The sequence below is a fragment of the Podarcis erhardii genome, assembly GCF_964252035.2.
Source record: "Podarcis erhardii genome assembly, chromosome: 6".
In the NCBI taxonomy this organism is placed as follows: Eukaryota; Metazoa; Chordata; class Lepidosauria; order Squamata; family Lacertidae; genus Podarcis; species Podarcis erhardii.
Window position 1 is genome coordinate 48,609,169 of NC_138510.1, and position 16,493 is coordinate 48,625,661.

At 44.8% G+C, this 16,493-nt stretch overlaps 2 protein-coding genes and 1 long non-coding RNA gene across 6 annotated transcripts in view; 2 read left to right on the top strand and 1 right to left on the bottom strand.

The window, feature by feature from the left end:
- Window positions 1–1,217: 1,217 nt before the first annotated feature.
- On the top strand, window positions 1,218–2,765 carry LOC309345325. The gene is made up of 2 exons (XR_014158190.1): window positions 1,218–2,131; window positions 2,272–2,765. It is a non-coding gene; the product is annotated as an uncharacterized lncRNA (long non-coding RNA).
- Window positions 2,766–6,526: 3,761 nt separating this feature from the next.
- On the bottom strand, window positions 6,527–14,008 carry CFAP276 (cilia and flagella associated protein 276). 2 transcript variants are annotated; one of them, XM_081866670.1, is made up of 5 exons: window positions 13,669–14,008; window positions 8,629–8,745; window positions 8,302–8,417; window positions 7,620–7,753; window positions 6,527–6,720 (listed from the first exon to the last, which is right to left on the bottom strand). In XM_081866670.1, exons 1-5 carry the CDS (start codon window positions 13,747–13,749, stop codon window positions 6,650–6,652), a joined length of 519 nt encoding a protein of 172 aa, XP_081722796.1. In that variant the 5' UTR covers window positions 13,750–14,008; the 3' UTR covers window positions 6,527–6,649. The 2 variants fall into 2 exon arrangements, with proteins under 2 accessions (XP_081722796.1, XP_081722797.1); XM_081866671.1 differs by lacking the exon at window positions 13,669–14,008 and adding an exon at window positions 10,368–10,501.
- The window catches only part of ELAPOR1 (endosome-lysosome associated apoptosis and autophagy regulator 1), a 56,455-nt gene continuing 50,942 nt past the window's right edge, over window positions 10,981–16,493 (top strand). The window contains exon 1 of one of the 3 annotated variants that reach the window (XM_081866606.1): window positions 10,981–11,064. Coding sequence is in view for 2 of the 3 variants with exons in the window: in XM_081866604.1 (XP_081722730.1) it covers window positions 16,226–16,402 (177 nt within the window). In the remaining variant the exon portion in view is untranslated. Of the gene's footprint in view, window positions 11,065–16,094; window positions 16,403–16,493 lie in introns of those variants that run through there. The other 2 variants (XM_081866604.1, XM_081866605.1) reach the window with 2 other exon arrangements.

A 16,493-nucleotide genomic window follows, 5' to 3' on the forward strand; every position in this document is an offset into this window, starting at 1 on the left:
GTATCTAAAAAAGGTAAATGACCCCTGACAGTTAAGTCCAGTTGCGACGCTCATCTCACTTTACAGGCTGAAGGAGCTGGCGTTTGTCCGCAGACAGTTTTTCCAGGTCATGTGGCCAGCATGACTAAGCTGCTTCTGCACAACGGAACATCGAAACCAGAGCAGCGCACGGAAACACCGTTTACCTTCCCGCTGGAGCAGTACCTATTTATCTACTTGCACTTATGGCGTGCTTTCAAACTGCTAGGTTGGCAGGAGCTGGGATCGAGCAACGGGAGCTCACCCCGTTGCGGGGATTCGAACCGCTGACCTTCTGATCGGCAAGCCCAAGAGGCTCAGTGGTTTAGACCACAGTGCCACCCGTGTATCAATTGTATCTACCAATTGATAAAACAGTACTATTATCCAAACATTTCTGCTGCAGTTTAGGATGCAGTGCTGCAAATAAGGCAAGTTTTTTCTTTGCCTGCTAATCAATATTCTAATTTCTGCTATGTAAGCCAAATACCTATATTTATCTAGTGACTGGAGGAAAGATTTGGGACTTAAGTCCTTGTAAAGATGATCATTTGCTTTCTAGTTCTGTTTTTTCCAAGGAATGTAAGTAACTTTACAAGAGATTGAGAACCCATAATAACAAGTTTAGTTAATACGTACATGTTCTGGGGATGTGTAAATCACAACACCAACCAAAAATCTAACTAAGAAGCAAAGACTGCTGTTGGTGGGAGTGTTCCATAAATGTGCCAGGGACAAATCTGAAATATCCTGTCATCCTTTACTTTTATTCTTTCCTTCTGAGAGGACATGAAGTGTAGGAATTGAACACAGCATTCAGCTTGTCATAATAATAATAATAATAATAATTTATTATTTGTACCCCGCCCATCTGGCTGGGTTTCCCCAGCCACTCTGGGCGGCTTCCATAAAAACCAGAAATGCACTAAAATATCACAGATTAAAAACTTCCCTGAACAGGGCTGCCTTAAGATGTCTTCTGAATGTCAGGTAGTTATTTATCGCTTTGACATCTGATGGGAGGGCGTTCCACAAGGCGGGTGCCACTACCGAGAAGGCCCTCTGCCTGGTTCCCTGTAGCTTTGCTTCTCGTAATGAGGGAACCGCCAGAAGGCCCTCGGCGCTGGACCTCAGCGTCCGGGCAGAACGATGGGGGTGGAGACGCTCCTTCAGGTATACTGGGCCGAGGCCGTTTGTCAGGCTTTTAGAAAACAGTATTTTTATACTAATGGTGCTATATAATAATTTATGACATGTAAAAAAATGTATTTTAATATTACATTAGAATTTATTTCGTGTGTCCAACTTGAGAGAAACCATGCCAAAGGAGTCATGATGCCATGGGTTGTGGTTTTGCAAGTGTTTTTATAAGGAAGAAAGCATAACTGAAATAGATCTGTTTGGTGCTCTTAAGAAAATGTAAAGTTTTGGTACTCTTTCAAAATTTATCCCTAGTAACAAAGTGTGATACTTTATGAACAAAGCCATGTTATGTACAAAATCATTTTGATCTGCTAACAGAAAGTGCTGTTGAGTTGTCAATATTGTGTGAGTTTCCAAGCAGTTAAAGTTACAGGAAAAATAGGTTTCCTAGCATACTGCTTTGATTCTAATTTTCGTTGCATAAAAATGCAAGAAAGGGAAATATAAATTGAAGAGCCGCCTATCCAGTAAGCCTGCTTAAAGAGGTGCAGAATCTGTAAGGCAGGTGTTGGAATCATTTGGCCCTCCAAATGTTGCTGAACTTGGAGGTGCCATCTTGTGTCTGATGTGGCATGTGTGTGTGATGTCACATGCACAATGTATATCTGTGACGTCACATTGTTGGGAGGAGGCTGAGTGGGGAGCCCAGAGCAGCATGGCTTCCTCTCTTGTACTCAGGAGGAGCTAGCCATTGGACAGTGTTGCAGTCTGCTTCCTCAAACTTCCCAACATCAAGGGGGCCCTGCCAGCAAATATTGAGGGGGGTGAAGACCCCCTCCACCCCTAGGTGTTGGCACACCTGGCTGAAATGCAACTCCCATCAAACCCAGCAAACATGGGCAATGACCAGGGATAATTAGAGTTGTAGTTCAGCAACATCTGGAGGGTTAAAGCTTCCCCAAATCTCTTGGTAAGAGGAAATTGGCAGCCTTTGCCACTGTATGAAAAGGTTATGTGCACAAGTATACTGTAGGCATGTGTTTAGTGAAAAAGTAAATACAAAATTATATAAAAATTGGAATAGATGGTGTTTTTCTGTTTTCTCCACAGTGCTCTAGCCTGTTCAGCTGCATCTGTATTTTCTGTTCAGTTTTCAACCAATATATCAGGAAAGCTTATTGGAATCTTTACTCATGAAAAAAACCTTCAAGAAATTCAAGACATGTTCACTTCAAGGGAGCATGAATTGATACAGCAGTGAGAGCATCCCTAAATATGTCTGTACTTTTTAAAAAATAATAATTGGTTTTTATAGCTCAACATATTGAATTCCATCTAGTTAAATAGTCTTTAACACCTTAAAGACTAACAGTTGTATTATGGCTTAAGCTATCATGTCATTCATGTTGCATAGTGTGATTTGTAAAATCAGTATGATCAGTATGTATCTCTTTTATCAAATCTTTATTCTAGCCTTCCTCTGTGAGCTCAGTATGACAAGCATGTTCTCCACAAGAACCCTGCAATGTAGTTCAGGCTGGGAGAGTGGACCAAGATCATTGTGTGAGCCATTCTATTACTCTTGAAAAGCTTTTATTGCTTGACTTTATACTCCTGATTTCTTGCATGGAGTGGAATGTCAACTTCACACACAAGCATACATTGAAAGGGCAGGTCCTAAGCTGGAACTAATGTTAGCAGGAGAAGGTGAGTATGTAAATGGTGTTAGGCAATTAATGTGTACTACTTTAAAATTAGGGACGTGGGTGGCGCTGTGGGTGAAACACAGAGCCTAGGACCGATCAGAAGGTCGGCGGTTCGAATCCCCGCGATCGAGTGAGCTCCCGTTGCTCGGCCCCTGCTTCTGCCAACCTAGCAGTTCGAAAGCACGTCAAAGTGCAAGTAGATAAATAGGTACCGCTCCAGCGGGAAGGTAAACGGCATTTCCGTGCGCTGCTCTGGATCGCCAGAAGCGGCTTAGTCATGCTGGCCACATGACCCAGAAGCTGTCTGAGGACAAACGTCTGCTCCCTCGGTCAATAAAGTGAGATGAGCGCCGCAACCGCAGAGTCCGTCACAACTGGACCTTTACCTTTACCTTAAAATTATTTTTAAACTCAATTTTTTAAACTAAAATAATGCAAGAATATTGAGAAGAGACCTTAAATGTGCATTTGTGATGGTGGTAGCACGTATTTTTGATCTTCTGGTTTGTTTGCTTTTACAAAATGTAAAAGCTGCCTCTGAGAAAGTCAACAAGCTAGAAATATATTGGGCAAATAAACCATCCTCAGTTCACCATTGGAGACCATCTGTTTATGTTCTTTATTTTGGTGTTAGTCCATCTGCCCTTCCATTGAAAAGTTAGCACTGCATTGCAAAATTCTATGAGTTGTATCTAAAGATGTCTATGCACGATCAGAATGGACTCTACCTTTCTTTGCCCTTCTGACAGCCCTTTGTGTGCCCTCAAAATTTGTTCTGGAAGATTTTAGCATTCCTAGAGGCAGATTTCAAGAGGGGGATATGGAATATCTTTTCGGAGTTTTGGAATATAATACTAAACCAGGGCTGCTAAATTTAGTAGAGTATAGTTAGAATTGTAACTCTAGTTATAGCAAATGAAATATTGCACTGCATGCCATTTAAGTGTTCACTTACAGCCCCTCAGCTCCTTATGCAGTGGGTCTTTTTCCATTTCCCTTTGTGGATAATTGGAAAATGATATTCTGCAGGAATGGATATGAAAACAGCTGTAGCTTCTAATATATTTTACTGTTATTACAGAGACTTCAGCCACAAGCCCAAGTACATTTATTATTAGAATTTACTAGGAAACCAATTTTATATAACATAAAGGGACTTTTGTTCTGATTATGTTTGTATCTCTTGTAATAGTGAAAGCAAGCCCAGTTCTTGCAGCTAAGGCAAACAATGGCTAAGTGAACAAGAGAGTGTGTGTGTGCTTGGAAATAAAATAGGGCTTTCTTGCTCCAGACAAACCATGGCCCATAGCCAAGATTTGTTCTTGGCTAACAGTGCGTTGTATGGGAGACGAATCACAAGCTGGTTTGGGATGCAAGGATAACCCAGACCATGGCTTTCCTCTCGGTACCATGGCAACGGACGAAGAAAAAGATTTCTAAAGCTTGCCCCCCGAGTCTTCAGTAAAAATGCAGGGCAGCGAATCTGCGGCTGGCTAGCTTGTCTACCATAACTTTATTCCCATAAAGGTCAGTTGTTTTGCCCTCGGTGGTGACAGCAGCTGGCGAAGAGGGGGGGAATCATTCTTCAAGCAGCACGAGCGCTTCCAAGTTTTACTGCTGTTTTGGGGGCTGGGAGGGAACACAAGCCGCTGCCCAGCCACAGATTACGCCACAATTCTGAATGTCACCCCGATTTCCTTCAGGAAACTTCCCCACTTGCACCCCGGAATCTCCGGCGTTGGGGATACTTCCACAGGGAAACCTATAAGCGAACAGCGTCTGCGAAGCCACAAACCCCGCCCCTCTCTTGATCGTTGAGGGTGACTCGAAAGAGGCGGGGCACTCAGCAGGGACCGCGAGAATGCGATCTGCGCGGTTCCCATCATGCAACGGGGCAGGGGGTATAAAAGCCGGAGGCGGGGCGCGAGCCGGTTCTTCAGAGAGTAGCCAGGGGCAGAGTGAGTGGTGTGTGGCTGTGGTGGGGCGCGGAAGGTATGTGTGGGGATGGTAGGCGGTGCGTGAGGCGTGTGCGTGGGTTGAGTGACGCGCGTGTGGAGCCCCTGCGCTACGGCACTTCTTTCCTTCATTTACACGTTGATCTTATTTGATCGGGCCGGGATGCTGCCGCCTCCCCAGGCCTGAGATGAGAAGAACCCTTCTCCCTGCGAAGCCCTCGGGCGCTGTGCAGTGAAGCAGGTGAAGCGAGCGGGCGGCCGTTTTAAGCCGGAGGTGATGAACTGATCAGATAGACGAGGCTGGAGGCTGCGGGGGGGGGGGGTTCCCTTCCCCCTCCTCCTGGCCAATGCGTATCGGAGCGATTCTGATCCGGCTCGACCGCAGTAGCTCCGCCTCAGCCGCTCCTTTGTTCCTGCCTCAGGCGTCTTCCTTTGCTGCGACCACGCCTCCCCCTCTCCATCCCCGTCCCTCGCACAAGGCTGCTGGCTTTCACCTGAAAAGGCCTTCCCAATAAATGCTAATGAAATTCGCGGTGCGAAAACAACTTGGAACAATTAATTCTGGCATGCTCCCCTCCCCCGCCCCGACTTCATTCCATCTAATGGACTGATGGTGAGATGGGTTGTAGTCCAAGAAAGCTCTTTGCTAAGTCCTTAAGGTGCCACAAGCCTCTTCCTTGTGCTATAAAAGGACACTTGCAGGCTCTGTTCAAAGAGTTCATGATGCTTGCATGTTCCGTGGTTCCTTCTGTGGAGCCGTGCAATATTTCCCAAGCTGTGCCCATGTCTTATAGGGCTGCTTCTCAAATTATTGCCACCATGTGGAGGCTGATAGTACACTAACGATTAAAATGGCCTCTGGTGGTTAAAATTACAGAAAGCAGGCCTCCCCTAAGACTCAGAATTTAAGTTCTCAAAATGACAAAGGGAATCTACAATTCCTTCTACCTGTCAGCATTTTCATGTGCTTTTGGAGTCAGGAGGAAGACATACTTAGAGAGATTGCTTGCTAGGCTAAACTGAGAAATAATTGGCCTGTTCTCATTTGAGTGTATTTTTTCTTGAATGTTAAACATACATTGGAACCTCTGGTTACATATGAACACTTCTGGTAATGAGCTCCGCTAACCTGGAAGTACATGCTCCTGGTTGCGAACTTTGCCCCAAGATGTGAGCTGAAGTCATGCGGCGGCAGTGGGAGGCCCCATTAGTGAAAGCGCGCCTCAGGTTAAGAATGTTTTTGGGTTAAGAACAGACCTCTGGGATGAATTAAGTTTGTAACGGGAGGTACCACTGTGCTATTGGCTTTAATTCTTTAAGGGTTCATCCCTCGGACTTGTCTGCATAGCCAAGACTCAGTAGTAATAAAGACTCACTAGTAATAAAGATGGGCATTCCTGTCCATATGTGCAGTGCCCTTTTTAAAAATAGTGAAACTAGCACCTGAATTAGTAGAGAAACGGCTTTTACAGCAGTTTAACCTTGGCATCTGTCATTGTGAGAGTACACTGCACTGCCTGCCCAAAGTGATAGTTTCTAAATGCTATCCTTTTAGGACTTCACTTCAGATTAACTGATTCAATTCCTTACCAAAATCTCTGGATTTACTAGGGCTGATAACTTGGACTTTGCTCATAGGCAAGAAGCAGTTTATTCCTCTCAAGTACAGTACTGGGGAACAGTATAGCTGTGCTGCTACTAGAATTCAGTGAAGATGGGTGGTCTAATCAAGGATCCTAAAAGGAAAGCAAACATTGAAGACTTAACTCAGATACATGTAAACACAGGCTGAAAGGACAGAAGCAGCATCATAGCCATGCAGAACTCTTAGTGGTAGAAGATCCCACCGTTCTCTTTGCGTGAGTATCCACTGTTAGTGGCTGCAGTGTGATGAGACTCTGAAAAGACAAAAGTCACAGTCAACTTTTTCTGAGTATTCCACACACTGAGAAATTTTCCAATCAGAGCTCTAAATAGTACCACACATCAATTTAAGAGGAAGATCTTAATTTCTTGTGGTAAATTGAAAACCATCAATTCAAAAGTTTCCAGATGATGTTAAGAAGCATAACCGAAAAAAATGGAGATCTCAATGAATGCACAAAACCTGCACGTGTTCTGCTTAGCTCTAAATTTCTTATCACTTAGTGGCCAACAATGTTTTTGAAGACTTTTCTTCAGTCTAGTTTAAAGTGTGATCCACACCATTCATTTCAGTGGTTTCTCAAGCAGAATATAAACGTAGAGGAGCTTTCATCACCCTGATTTTAAAAGTATATCTACTCTGAATGCATTAGTTTTTAGCACAGGGATAGGTTGAAGAATATGATTATATAATGTAAATAAAAGAAGCTTGATATTCAAAATCATTAAAAAAGGACCTGGGAGAGTAGGGTGTCTAGGTAGGAGTTAGATTTGCTGAACACGAGCTGGTCACTATGGATTTATGTTCTTACTTCCTTTAAAGGTAAAGGGACTCCTGACCATTAGGTCCAGTTGTGACCGACTCTGGGGTTGCGGCACTCATCTCGCTTTATTGGCCAAGGGAGCCGGCGTACAGCTTCCAGGTCATGTGGCCAGCATGACTAAGCCGCTTTTGGCGAACCAGAGCAGCGCACGGAAACACCATTTACCTTACTGCCTGGAGTGGTACCTATTTATGTACTTGCACTTGGACGTGCTTTTGAACTGCTGGGTTGGCAGGAGCAGGGACCGAGCAACGGGAGCTCACCCCGTCGCGGGGATTCAGGGTAATTCTTTAGGAGAGGTAAAATGAATGTCTACAACTTGTGCTTACCAATAGCTCCTTCAATGTTGTGGATTGACTCTCTTACTGGGTTGACCCAGTGTCTCACAGATATACCCTTGGAAGTAGGATGCTGAATCAGAGTTGCTGTGCGTTCCTTCACAGGCTCTAAACCCTTCAATTGTCTCAAAAACAAGAGTGAGAACATGTGTTAACATGTAAAAAAGTAATATATTCCGAGCAGAGGCCATCACTTCCATATTCTGTGCATTGGAGTACGGATTTTGTTATGTATCTGTAAGCATTAAAGTGATTTAAGATCTGTAGGTGTGCTCTCACTGAGAAGCACCCTAAGACAATATAGTGTGCTAAGTAAGTAGAGACCCATATTTTGCCAAGGTAATATTCACTGGCTTGGGTTTCCAGTGTGCAGTGCAAAGCTGCTTGCTTCAGCATTGTCTGCACGTGCCTATTATTGCAAGTGCAGATGGATAAGAAATGGGATACCCATGCAGTACAAGCCAAAGCAGAAGCACTTCTTGCACTGTTTTTGTGTTGTATACTGTGGCAGGAGAATGGTGTGTCTCATCTGCACATAGATGAGGAAACGTTTTCAGTAAAGTACAGAAACAACCTGCCTCATAGCTACACATGTTGCACCTTTGGCTCATGCAAATTCTGTGGAGAGTCATGCTGTTTGCTGAATTCTACAAGAACAATGAATTCCACTTACCCATGGTCATCAAATAGGGTCTCCTTATGGAGAACTACCTTGCTCTTGTCTTTAAGCAGGTCTTCATGGTGATTGTACAGGGCACTAAGGTTAAAATCCAGACTGTCTTTGGAAACCTAGCCATGGGTTTAAGAAGGGATGGGGAAATCAGTATTGATGTTTTTATAAGTCTGCTTTAAGTACACAGTGCAACTACAGGTGTTGAGGGGTCAAAGTGTAGCCCATTTAAAAGCAAATCTGACAGTGCCAACCTATTTCGATTGAGGGCAAAGCAAAAGAGCCTTGCAACACAAGCAAAGGATGGTAACATCAGATGAATATTTTTACCTCAGGTTCTGTATACCAGATTTCTCTTCTGATGCTTGCTAGAGTAGGTGTTCCATGTAGTCGATTCCAGGGGTCTCGTTGCTGTGCAAGATGGGTAGGAATACAGTACGGAGTTTTCTGGATCAATAAGAAGTATAAGAGACTTAAAGGAGTGATAGCAAACTTGTTCAGTCTGAGGAGATGGACCCTGCCAGCCAAGTTAGGTGGGCCAACCCTGTGTAGTGCTATTTCAGAATGACCAATCTGAAACCAAAATGAGGCATTGTGCCTCATTGAGTACAGTAGTATAATTGTTCAAATTCTAAAGTCACACTTCCGCTTATGCCCCTTTCTCATAATTACCCAGTGAGCAACAAAAGTAGTTGGGATGTGCATCTGGAGCTCTTGTTAAGTGCATATAGAAGCTGCTGTAGAAGAGGCTGTATATTGGGTGCTGCTTTTACCCCTTTCTCCCACTGCCTTTAGGACCCAGGCCCTATGCTGTTTTAGACATTTCTGTTTCCCACAAGTTCTTGGTATGGATGCTGTGTCTGTGTTCTGGGGAACTGATGCCACATTTGCTAATCTTCAGCCATCAGCAAATTGTGGGAAACAGTTGGTGCATTTTAGCGCTCGTTATCAGTATTTTTTCTGGGTGAACAGTAACCCATGCTCATTCATAAAGCTTCGTGCAAGAGTGAACATGGCTGTGAGTAAGCTAAGTACATAAAGCCAAAATTGATATGCCTGACACTGCTGCCTGTGCTAGATTAGGGTCCATGGGATGATTTACATGAGGTTTAAAATGTGTTGTCTTCTGACCTGTAGCTAAAATGACCTTCTTTCAACAAACAGACACACACTCCCAACTTGCTGGTTCTCATATTTTCAGAGTAGAGGACAGCACATTGGCAGAAGAGGCAGCCTCATGAGTTCTTTCACTTTACATCATTTCTCTTCTATACTCTGAGACGGGAACACAGGAAGCTACATTATATTAAATTAGACCCTCTGTCCATTTAGCTTAGCATTGCCTACATAGACTGGCAGCGGGTCTTCAGTGTTTTAGGCAGAAGTCTGTGTCTCTGTCTGGAAATTAAACCTGGGACCCTCTGCATGCAAAGTGGCTGGAGGAGTTGGACAGAGCAAGAGGGTGAAGGAACCACGGGGGGGGGGGTCGCATTCTCTAGACACCCTGGGAAACTCAACAAACCTACTGTACCTGGAACTGGGGGTGGAGAATGCAGCTGAAGGGGACACAGCTGTGGCAATGGATGCTAGCCAGCCATGCTTTGTACACCACTTAGATATATTTTAATATGCTAAGTGGTAGAAATATTTTAAATATATTAAGTAGTGTAGAAATTCTGTCAATCAATCACAGTAGAATCTGAGCCCCAAAAGGAGTGAGCAAAGCCTGGCAAGACAGCCTTGGCATGGCAACAGGTTGCAGCAGATGGACCACGTGCTGTGGATTTGCTGCTGTTTGCAGGCCACCAGGAAGCAGTCTCTGGTTTAAAGAGAAAGGCGAGAAGTGTTTTAAGCGAGGAGCACTTATATATTGCTGAGGCTACATTTATTTGTAGAGACTAGTAGTCTTGTCGTCTAGAGTCTCCAAGTTACTCTTAAAAGTACTTTTTTATAAAGTGCGTATGTGTAAAATTAGTGGCTTCAGCAGTCCCAAAATACATTGTGGCGCTTTGAGATTTTAGAATTTGGTATTCTCTCTGTTCCCACAATCCTCCTTGCAGTGTACTTACACTTTCTTCCATTATTGGAAAGAATATAATGTGTGGGGTAGGGAGCTTCTCTGTGCTCCCTCACCCAAGTTGTTGAAAGGGAATGGATGGAAACCTTTATCCTGCCTGGAAAAGGAATGTATTGATAATGTGCATTCTTATCTGAGGGTAGTGCATTGTGACAACATATTCCAGTATTGCCTTCTGTCTTCCAAAGTGCCACCTGGCACTCAAAAGTTTAAATAGCTGCTGCCTTATGTTGATGTAGACAACACAGGTGGCGCTGTGGGTTAAACCACAGAGCCTAGGACTTGCCGATCAGAAGGTCGGCGGTTCGAATCCCTGTGACGGGGTGAGCTCCAGTTGCTTGGTCCCAGCTCCTGCCAACCTAGCAGTTTGAAAGCACGCCAAAGTGCAAGTAGATAAATAGGAACCGCTCCGGCGGGAAGGTAAACAGCGTTTCCGTGTGCTGCTCTGGTTCGCCAGAAGCGGCTTAGTCATGCTGGCCACATGACCCGGAAGCTGTACGCCGGCTCCCTCGGCCAATAAAGCAAGATGAGCGCCGCAACCCCAGAGTCGGTCACGACTGGACCTAATGGTCAGGGGTCCCTTTACCTTTACCTATGTTGATGTGCCCTCCAGTCAATCTGGCCAGGAACATACAAGTCACTGCTGATTCACACCTGGAGCCAGCTGGTCAAACGCAACTGAGGTTAAGGTAGATTTGTGGGATAGGTGGGTCAGAGGGGTTCTCTTAGATGTTCCCAGGACTACCAGTAATTTGCATCCTAATCTGAGGATGCAGAGAGGTAGATTTATGACCACATGAAAATAGATTTCCTGGTGAGTGACAGTGGAGAAGAAGGAAAGTGCTGCCTGTGTCATTGGGCCACTTCTCCCAGCCCCCTTTTTTTCTTTTGCAGCAAATAAATAAAGAGTGTGGAGGATGAAAGTGGCTGCAGGCTCCTCTCTGGGAGCCTGCATTTTTGCGCAAAGACAAAGATTGGCTTAGTGCGGCCAGTAAACCAGGACAAATACTCCATAGCAGAATTGGGGAAGCTTCTTTCTTAGTCCAAGGGACACATTCCCTTCTCTGCAACCTTCTGAGGGCCATATGCCAGTGGTGGCTGGAGGCAGAGACAAAAGTAGGCAAAGCAACATATGCACATTTTACCTTTCTACAATAGGATGGTTTGTGCACACAAGCAAGCAAGAGGCATTATCAGAGTTCCAGAACAAACTGCAATAGGGGAAATGCTCAGGGAGCCAAGTAAGGGGGTGACCCGTGAGAGGGGAGTGGCTTGAGGAGAGGTCCAAGGGCCAGTTAAATCTGTAAACCGGGGGTCTTCTCTAGTTGCTTTCCAGATTCTGGTGTATTGAAAGCATTTTATTATTGTTATTCCTAATGATTTTGGTGATTTGCTCCTCTTTTTTTTTTTTACATCTTTAGATTTACACTTCCAACACCTTTTATCACCAGTCTTATACATTTTTTGCAATTTCACAGGGGTGATGTACCAACGGTACATCATCTTTTCCATATTTTCTCTAAGGGTAGTACAGGCTGTAAATTTCATTCCTTTAGTCCACAATCTCGTCCATTTGTCAAAATCCAAGTTATATCCGATGTCTATTGCCCATTTTACCATAACCTCCTTAACCTCTTCGTCCTTGGTGTCCCAATCTAATAGCTGATTATATATTTTAGATAGCAGTTTAATTTTACTTTCTATTATCTCTACCTGGAACTTAGATTTTTTCTCATTCATTCCAATCTTTTTGTCTTCCTTCCATAAGGCGTTAATTTGATGATACTGCAACCAGGCTGTTAATTTGCTTTTAAACTCTTCGTATGGTCTAATTTTCCATCCTCTTTCTGATCTTTCCAGGAGATCTTCATAGGTCAATCTCTCACCTTCCATGTTTGTTTTTTTAATAGTTAATATATCAATAGGCGATAGCCACCAGGGGGTATTTTTCCCCAATAATTTTCTATTCTTTTCCCACGCTTCTAGCAGTGTTCCTCTGATAATGTGGTTTTAGAAGCCTTTATGCACCTTTTCCTTATTCTGCCAGAGATAAGCATGCCAACCGAATCTTAAATCGAAGCCTTCTAAATCTAGCAGAGCTGTATTTTTTAAGGTAATCCATTCTCTAAGCCAGCAAAGGCACGAGGATTCATAATACAATCTCAGATTTGCTCCTCAATGCCTTACTTTTGCATTGTCTGCTTGCATTTGTTTTGCAAAAAATTGTCTTCTTTTTTTTGTTTTTGTTCTCATTTGCTAATCACTCTGGACTTATTTTGGATTTTGTAATGTCTTTCCTGATCTGCAGTATAAGTACTAGCTCAGCTTCTATTACTGTAGTTTTGAATAACCCTTCCTCCCCCATTCCCAAGTGTTCTGAAGATATCTAACCCTCTTGCTTTGGCTTTCCCTCTGTTTCCTTTTTATCAATCTTTATTTTTTATAAGATGTTTCCTCTACCCAGTGAAAGTTAAGCAGGACTATAACATTCCTCCCATTCAAAACCCCTTTAATCCAGGTTAATAGTTTGGTTGAACTTCAGCATAAATGGGCTCTTTTTGCATCCTTCCTTTGCATTTCTGTGAAAAACACCACAAGCAAAGAATGGCCTGCCCCAAATGTGTGTATAAATGCCAGGTTTGAAACTATTGTGTATCTCTCCTCCCCTTTCTTTCTTTCTTTGTTTGTTTGTAAGCCTGAGTCTTGTGTCTCTTTAAAAAAAATTCAAACACAACAAAAGGCCTTTTCCATTGTGTTCTTGTCTATGGAATGCTGTTGCTAGGGAGAGATGCCTGCCACCATCTTCGTCAGTTTTTATTTGTTTGTTACATAAAATTAGTACACTGCTTGATCATAAAAAACTTCAAAGCAATTTACAAAAAAAACAAAGCAATAAAATCTGTTAGTTGCCAGGTTCAGACTTCTCTGCTAGTGTTTTTCCCCCTGCTTTTAAAAAGTTTATACATGCTTTATTTTATTGTCAAACTGTTTTGAGACTTTTCCCTCTAAAAGCTACGGAAAAATAAAACAAACAATAGACCTGAGCTTCTTTAGGTGGCAATATTTGTCTGAAAAGCAGGATAAAAAAATATATAATCAACTAACATTTTCCGCCTGACGGCAGAGCAATAAGGTCAGGTAGAAGCAAGAGTTGCAATAATGCCAAAAAGGTTCAGTGGCATGAGCCCTCAGATGAGGATGACTTTAGGCACTTTGTTAATATAAATGTAAAGGGGTGCATTTTAAAATGTTTTTAAATGGTTGAGGGCATTCTTAATAGGTGGCCCTCTTACCTGGGTACATCTGTTGTTGCCCGTGCAGGTCTCTTCATTTTCATAGTGTGGGAATGGAAAGGGGTCCCTGGTGGTTGGCATGCTTCAGAGGATGGACGATAAAGTGGCGGCAGCAAAAGCAGATCGCGGGTTCCCTCTCGCCGCGTGTCAGGTTTGTTTAGGAACCGGCAGCGGTTGCTAAGCGACCGTCTTCCCGGGCTTTTAGAGCCCGCAGCACATTCTTTAAGGCGCCCTCTAATGGCTGGAAATGGTAGCACAAAAAGCGGCGCAGGGAAGGAAACGTCAGAATTTTCCCGGAGGGATAAACAGCAGCAGGAAAGGAGGACGGTGCAAATGGGAGGGCGCAAGGCTATTGGTCTTCTTGAGAGGGCGACGTGTAATTAGCTGACTAGTCGGCACAGAGATCTGGAGAGGCGGGGGCGGAGAGGAGAGATGCTCCAGACTTGACGCCGCGATCCCCAGAAATAAAAGACGTTGGCGGATTATTATTTTATTTACAAAAATAGGTTTGGTGTTTTTTTTTAGGATTTTATATAGCTGGTAGTTCAAGTGCACCGAATAGTTAATCTCGCTCTTAATTGCATATGTAGTTTTCCTATTTAAAGACTTGCAAGTGGGTTTCCTGTTAATAACGTTTGCGAGGGAAACCGGTTTATAACAGCCGCGTGGGTATGCTAAAAGCGGGAAGGAACATTTGCCCTCTAAGTTTAAAACAACATCCCGGCCGCCTACCTCCCGGGAAAAGAAAGGAAGAGACATCAGGGAGGTCTGGTGCAAAGACACGCGCCATTCCAAGCAGCACGCTCGTGCAACAGATGCACGCGGCCGTGCAATAGCGTGGAGAGTTAGAAACGACGGGCTTTTGGTGAGACCCAAGAGAAAGGACCTCCTCGCTGGCGGCAAACAGCAGCTGCATGGAAAATACTCTTCCAATATAGATACTCCCCCCCCCCTAATTTGTGTTTATTTGTACTTTGTATTTGTAAAACCCAATAAAAATGATTTATGAAAAATAAATAAAAATGAAATACTTTTCCAGTGCAGAGCGGTCAGTCTTCTTCCTTGCTATTTTCCAGACAAAAACTGATTTTTAAAACAAAATCCCCCCCCTCCCCCGGCTTTCAATGTTCAGTTTCGCTGCTGTTTGAAACTGGCTTTCCGTGGTTTGCTGCTTTTCTGTGGTGCTCTCGAATAAACCACCAACCAGGGAAAGATCATGAAACATCTACGCTGCAAATAGATCGGTACCCAGTTCTAAGCTTCCCACACCGAAAGCACCCCATTTACACCATCCACATCAGTGGGCATAGTCGTTCTGTAAACGTGGTTGGGAGGCCCGTTAGAACAGAAGAAGAGGCAAAATCTGAGCTGTCACAACAAACCTATATTCAAGGTCCTTTTAAGCCTAAAGAGCGGAAGTGTTTGGGGAGTGATTCACAGGCCCCGAGGTTCCTTCGGCCTTTCCAATGAGATATTTGAGGGGGCTGAACAGGACCGGATTTAGGTTTGATGAGGCCCTAAGCTACTGAAGGTAATGGGGCCCTTTATATGTCCAGCTGTCCTTTGTCAACAACAAATTGTCGCTGTTTTTTGTGCTGAATATATGCTACATGGTAATTTATGGACCTAATAGGTATCTAAAGCCATTTGCACATAAAATATGTATTTAATTAAAGCAATTGTTGAACTGAAACACATTTAAGAAGTATATTAATAGTGAAATAATTATTAAGCTCTAACTTAAAATGATTGGGGGCCCATTGCTTGCATCATAGAAGCCTACACAACACGAAACACTTGCTGTATGTAGGTTTTGTTTTATTTTATTATCAAATATTTTGGCCCCCCCCCCCAAGAGAGTGGGGCCCTAAGCGATATCTTATTTAGCTTATACGCAAATCCGGCCCCTGCTGAATTGATGTGCGTCGTCATTCAAATAGTGTGTATGCCATGTGATCGATTATGTGGGGTGGGGCTTAATCGCCCCCCGCCCAGATTCAAGTTGTTCGCCCCCTGGAGTGGTTTGAGCAGGCGGTGCGGCCTAGTCGTTCCCAGAGCGAGCCTACTCTGAAGCCATTCCTGCTGAATCCAACGCGGCTGACTCCCAGGCCAACGACGTTAGGCTTGCACCCTAACCCTTGAACCTCTTTCCCTCCGGCTACGCCGTTTCCTATGGTTCAAAATTAGGCGGGCTTTTGTTTGTTATGGTCGCGCGGCCTGTCACGCGGCCGCGGCGAGCGCGCCCAGAGGCTCGCGCGGCCTTCGAAAGACGCGCGCGCCAGCAGCAAACGGCCTCTGTCCCCCGGGCGCATCTTTCAAGCCGCCTCAGGTGCGCGGGAGCCGGAGGCCGGCGCGGCGGAGGCAGCTGCGGTTGCTAGGCAGCGAGGTGTGGGCGGCGCGAGGCGGGCAGGGGGCGGGGCTCCCGCATCCCATCTCCGCCTGAGAGCGCTGCTTGCTGCTGCTGCTGCTCTTGCCGCCGCCGCCGCTGCACCTGTGAGTCGGTGGCCGCCTCATCCAGACGCGCGGGGAAGCTGCTCGGTGCCGCTTCTGCGCCACGATGGCTGGGGCCGCTGGCGGTGTCCATCCTCCTCGGCCGGATACAGCTGGGTGCTGGCGGTGCCTCCCTGGTGCCGAGCTCGGGCGGAGGCGCCTGCCGCTTCTGCTTCTTTCTCTGCTGCTGCTGCTTTGGGCAGGCGCCGCTACTCCGGGAGAGGAGCTGCACGCCTGCAAAGAGGTACCGGCGGGGAAGAGCAGGGGGCTTTCATGTCCTGGAGCAGAGGAGGGGGTGGTGGTGTGTGTCTAAATTTGAAACGCCTTAGGAAAAA